Raw genomic sequence first — 5,435 nt, forward strand, 5'->3', positions numbered from 1 at the left:
TTTAAATGGCTTTTAAAAAAATAATGACAGAACTATTTAGGTTTTCTTGTTCAATAAGCTCCATGGGGAAGCCATGTATATTTGATGCCCCAGTCTCCGAGGGTGTCACCGGGTAGGCAGTTGATCTGCCCTCCGCTAGGTAAGTCTTCTCCTCTGTTGTCAGCAGCCCTGAGATGTGGAAAATCATATGCATACGGGTCGTTAATATCTTAACCCACACCTACAGATCCATCCTGTGAATCACATTGTTTATTTTACCGGAAACCAACTAAACAATACTTAAATTCATGTACGCTTGCGCTGTTTAATATATTGTCTGGGTTACGTACATAGCTGGAGTAGTAATAGCAGTTAAATTAGACAAAGAAATGCTTTAAATCCTAAAGCACTAAAGCCATAATGTTTTCGTTTCAGTTTGAATCGTAAAAGCAACAACTGCTATTTTACAATGAAGTATATATATTCAATAAATTGTGGATAATAAATACCCATACATTACAAAAATTGAGTTTGTGTTAAATGAGCCAACGTGACACTTCATAAGGCATTAAGGTACAGATCTTTGTAGTCATGAAGAGTCATGATTTATAGCAACATTAGCACCCACTTTATGCTCATATGAAATCTAAGATATAGGCTAAAGACTTACACCACATCAATTTTATTTATGTATGTCTACATGGTTATATAGCAATAAATAACTGTTTACAATAAAGCTTATACCATAGCAGTCAAATCACACCAGTCAACAGAATAAATAAGTATCACTTCACATTTTACAAAAGTCAAATTGTCACGGAAACAATAAAGCATTTTTTACAGGAAAAATAGAATTGTACGCCAGATAAAGGCAGGGATTGTGGATGGAAAAATCAACATCAATTCCTGGGTTAATCAGAAGTCTATTATTCATATGTGTTGCATCTGCGTTCCTGATGCTCACCCTAAAGGACCGTAACAAAAACCTGAATTACAGATGTACTTCAAACCTTTCTACACATGTCCTTGCTCTTGTTCACAGGTGTAAAGGCAGCCTTGAACAATACTGTTTACATAAACACTGTAAATTGTCAGCTATGCCTTTCAATGAAGGTTGTTCCCTCTGTTGTTCAATCCATCTGTCAAGAGGTTTTTAAAGGTATTACGTTAATATATTTTCTGCTATAGATTCTGGCCTTAGCAGAGCACAGACTCGGATCGTGTTAGGCAGCTTCCCTATGTCTCCCCCCATGTGATCTATAAAGATCATTCAGGGGTCGATGTTCCACGACATCCATGACACCATCCAACAATGGATCGATTCAATGAATCAATTGAAATTCAAACACATTGCAGCCGAGAGGATCAGACCTCGGTGGTGGAGACCTGGGTGACCTCCGTCTGCAGGTCCTCCGTCTGCAGGTCCTCCTGCACACTCCCGCTGCCGGGCACGCCGCCCACTGGGCCCATGCCTAGTCATACAGGCTTCTTGATGGACTCTGCCCGGGCGCATACGGACACGGGCTCCCGGGTGGTGTTGCGAGCCCTTGAGAAGCTGCTCTGGTCCATGCGGGCTCGATTGAGCAGACAGAAGTCCCGGAAGCACCTCTTGAAGTTCTCGTCCAGGAAGGCGTAGAGCACGGGGTTGAGGCTGCTGTTGGTGTAGCCCAGGGCGATGCACAGGTGCCAAACGGCCACCACCAGAGGGTTCTTCTGGTCGATGGTCACCATGGTCTTGACGATGATGAAGATGTGGATGGGCGTCCAGCAGATGATGAAGGCCGCCACCACCACCAGCACCATGCGGGTGATGCGCCGCAGGTTGCGGTCCTTCTCCTTGGAGCCGGAGAGCAGGCGGACGCTCTTCAGACGCATGATCATCAGGCCGTAGCAGGCGGTGATCACCAGCACCGGCACCACGAAGGCAAAGACAAACACGGAGATCTTGGTCACCGTGTCCCAGTACCACTGTGGCTTTGGGAACCCCAGGGTGCACACGGTCCTGCCTGAGGACACAACAGGATGGATGGTTTAGCACACAGCCACATGGAGCAACTAGACAGGGGTGCCCAAATTCTTCCAAGTAGAGGGCCAAAATGTAATCTGGGGGGGTGGGTGGTGGGCCCAATAATCCATCTGGCTTCTTTAAATCAGAAAAATTATTGAAGCACTAGGAAATATTTGAAGACAGTTAAATCAGTAACAGTAGTAGTAGGGTTAGGGTTAGTGCAATAAACAAAGTAAAATGGGACAAAACATGCCCCATTAATCATACATAGCAGAACATACTCATAAATTGACACATTGGAGGCTTAGGCCTTCAACATTCAGCCTGAGGTAGGCCTATCAGTGGGAGAAATGATGCCTGTCCTTGGTTTTTAAAAGTCTCTCAATATCAGGCTCCAGATGACTAAAGGACAAAGTGAGAATTTCATGTAGGTGAGAGTCAGAAACCAACACAGCCTCACCTGTGTCTGTCTCCTTGGTAACGGCCATCACCATGACGGGTACTCCGATGGCGGAGGAGAGGATCCAGATGCAGACGTTGATGAGCTTGGCTTTGGCGGGCGTGCGGAAGTCGAGGGCACGCACGGGGTGGCAAACGGCCACATAGCGGTCCACGCTCATCATGGTCAGGGTGAAGATGGAGGTGAACATGTTGTAGTAGTCGATGGCGATCACCGCCTTGCAGAGCAGCTCTCCGAAGGGCCAGGTGTTCATCAGGTATTTGGCGCTCTGGAAGGGTAGCGTGCTGGTGGCCAGGGCGTCCGCCAGCGCCAGGTTGAAAATGTAGATGTTGGTGGCCGTCTTCATCTTGGTGTACCTGATAAGGAAGAGAAGTAATGGGGAGGGTCCAAGTAAGGATGCTGCTTTCATGTGTCACGATGTTTGGTGATGGTAGTGCAGCTTGTAGCGATCCGAGCAGCAATAGCTCAGGATAGCGGGTTGACTTGTAACCGGAAGGTTGCCAGATCGATCCCTGGCTCCTCCTAGCTGAGTGTTGAGGTGCCCTTGAGCAAGGCCCCTAATCTTAACTGGCTCCCACGAGCCATGGATGTCGCCTTGCATGGTGTGAATTGGTGTGAATGTGGTGCTACTTTAGAAGGCTTCTACACCACAGGTGCAGTAGAGGCCAAGGTCTGCGGCCATATTTCACATTGCCGACTGATGTTTGTCTGCTTTCATTCCTTTGTGGCATTAGACCATCTATTGAGTTTTTTACACAACACACAACACAGAAAGGGCAAATCGCAAACCATCCAATGTTGGCAACAACTGAACACTGTTATCTTACCACTAAGTGAGGGTTATTGTTTGTTGCGAGCCACCACTTAGTCTTGTTGATGTTGCCCTGCTAACAGCGTTACCTAAATTCAGAAATCTGTTATTGCCTTGAATGAATTAAAGTCCTTGTGTACTATATTATCACTGGCTAATTGCATGTTATAAGATCAGCTGTTTAAAGTCTCTGAGCAACATATTTAAAGACATGATAAAAAAGTGATTGACACATTGTGGGTTGTAGCTTTCTCAAGAGCACATAAATGACTTATTTGATCTTCATGGAACATGGATAACATTGGTTAAATATTTAGTGTTTGGTATTCATGTGCTTCTTTTTGAAGATGTGTGGATGTTGGCATGGAGTCGCTTTATATTAGCCTAAATATCCCTTTTTAAGTCATTTAAATTCTGCAAATTGTACTCAGATTAGAGTATATTCTGCCAAAGGGCACCAAATGCAGGGCAATCTTGTGTGTGAAGGTTATGAATAACCTTTTCCAAATTATGTTTGCTATGTTCACCGAGGTATAAAGTCCAATTAAGTTATTTCAACACCAGTCTGCAATAAAGCAGACATTCCAGTCCAATAGCAAAAACATCCAATTAAATGATTCAGCTCATTTACCCTCGTCACCCCTTCCTCAACACTACCTCCAGCCTTCTGCCTCTCCACCCTACCTCAACCCCTACGTTAGGCCCTTCGACACTTCCTCCTCCACCACACACCCTACCTCCACCTCCCCAACCTGCCTCCAACCCCCACTCTACCACCACCCCTACCGCCAACCTATCCTCAGCCCCTCCCCCACTACCTCAACTCGCCACCCTACCTCCAGTCCACTCCAACCTACACCCCCCACCCTAGCTTCTGCCCACCCCTCCACCTCTCTTGTTGTTGGTGGTTAATGTGCGGGTGGGTGCAAATAACGTTAGATCTTCATAGTCAGCCCCAATAACAATCACAAATCATAACTAATTATGCTCTTTGTAGAGCAATGCTCTACAAAGAGCATTGCTGAAGCCACCAGCATGAACATTTATTAACTGTCTTGAGTCGAATTTTCAAAGTGGCTCGTAACTTAAGTTACATGTCTAATCTTGTTTGTTTGTTTTAATAGCCAGAGGAATGTATTCTCCATCTTCTTCTTTATAGATGGTGTTTTCTTACCTCACCACACCGTACATAACGAGGATGTTCCCGAGCAGCCCCACTACACAGATCAGAGAGTAGAGCGCTGTGATGCAGACTGCGATGATCAGGTTGGTGCTGTCCCTACTGCTCGCGGGGCCGGTGTCGTTTCCCACCGGATTCTCCAGCACAGGGTCGTCGAAAAAAGTTGCGTTTAAATTATGAAAAGAAGCGGTGTGTTGGTCGCGGAGATCCGCTGTTGAAACAGTTGTGTACTCCATGCCTGGAAATTCTGCGTGAAAAAATAGGCTTTACCAATGAGCGCGAGAGACGCTTCCAAAAAAAAACATCCAGCGATGCGCGAGCAGAAGCGCTTATTAAAACACTTCCTAAAGCTTCTGGCAAAAGTGATGTTGTAACGGTTAAAGCCCCCAGGAGAGCAGGGATGATGTTACCCCTATTGCTTTCCTCTCCAGAACTCCCACTTTCTCTCTCATCCGCTGCGCGATGCGCACAATAACACCCTTTGGATAAGTGGAGAGGCTGCACAGAGGGAAGGTATACGAATCTACACGCAGCGTTATTTCGCATTCAATTTCAAACCACCACCACGCTCTGCAGTCCGTCTAGCATGATAGTGCGCGTGTTAATTTTTGATCATCCTTAAGACGTGTTGTTCTTGCCTCATAATGTTTAAACATGTTCCTGCATTCATTGAAATGATGGATGTTGAATTAGAACAAATACTTTGATGAGCCGTGATCTCTTATATATAATGCTACATAATGACTTCTGAAACTACACATTTCCCTATTTGGCTCCGACTCAGAAATTGCGCACAGTGGGTGAATGTTTCTTTTCTCACACACACGCGCACGCGCACACGCACGCACACACACACACACACACACACACACACACACACACACACACACACACACACACACACACACACACACACACACACACACACACACACACATAGATTTGCGTGTGTGTGGTGTGCCCATGGGCATGAAAACCTTCTGTGCTTATTGTCAAC

The 5,435-nt window shown here is 45.7% G+C and overlaps 1 protein-coding gene across 1 annotated transcript; it reads right to left on the reverse strand.

The window, feature by feature from the left end:
• Positions 1–560: 560 nt before the first annotated feature.
• oprd1b (opioid receptor, delta 1b) lies at positions 561–4,846 on the reverse strand. Its single transcript, XM_056602661.1, has 3 exons — positions 4,433–4,846; positions 2,448–2,803; positions 561–1,985 (listed from the first exon to the last, which is right to left on the reverse strand). The coding sequence occupies exons 1-3, from the start codon at positions 4,672–4,674 to the stop codon at positions 1,456–1,458; spliced, it is 1,128 nt and encodes a 375-aa protein (XP_056458636.1). The 5' UTR covers positions 4,675–4,846; the 3' UTR covers positions 561–1,455.
• Positions 4,847–5,435: the final 589 nt, after the last annotated feature.

The sequence above is a fragment of the Gadus chalcogrammus genome, chromosome 11, assembly GCF_026213295.1.
Source record: "Gadus chalcogrammus isolate NIFS_2021 chromosome 11, NIFS_Gcha_1.0, whole genome shotgun sequence".
Classification (NCBI taxonomy): Eukaryota; Metazoa; Chordata; class Actinopteri; order Gadiformes; family Gadidae; genus Gadus; species Gadus chalcogrammus.

Excerpts from the sequence above, each read along its gene's own strand:
- oprd1b (XM_056602661.1), bottom strand. The coding sequence starts at position 4,674 with ATGGAGTACACAACTGTTTCAACAGCGGATCTCCGCGACCAACACACC. Across the intron at positions 2,804-4,432 it reads GTTATGTACGGTGTGGTGAG|GTACACCAAGATGAAGACGG; the intron begins GTAAGAAAACAC and ends CTTCCTTATCAG. Across the intron at positions 1,986-2,447 it reads TACCAAGGAGACAGACACAG|GCAGGACCGTGTGCACCCTG; the intron begins GTGAGGCTGTGT and ends TTGTGTCCTCAG.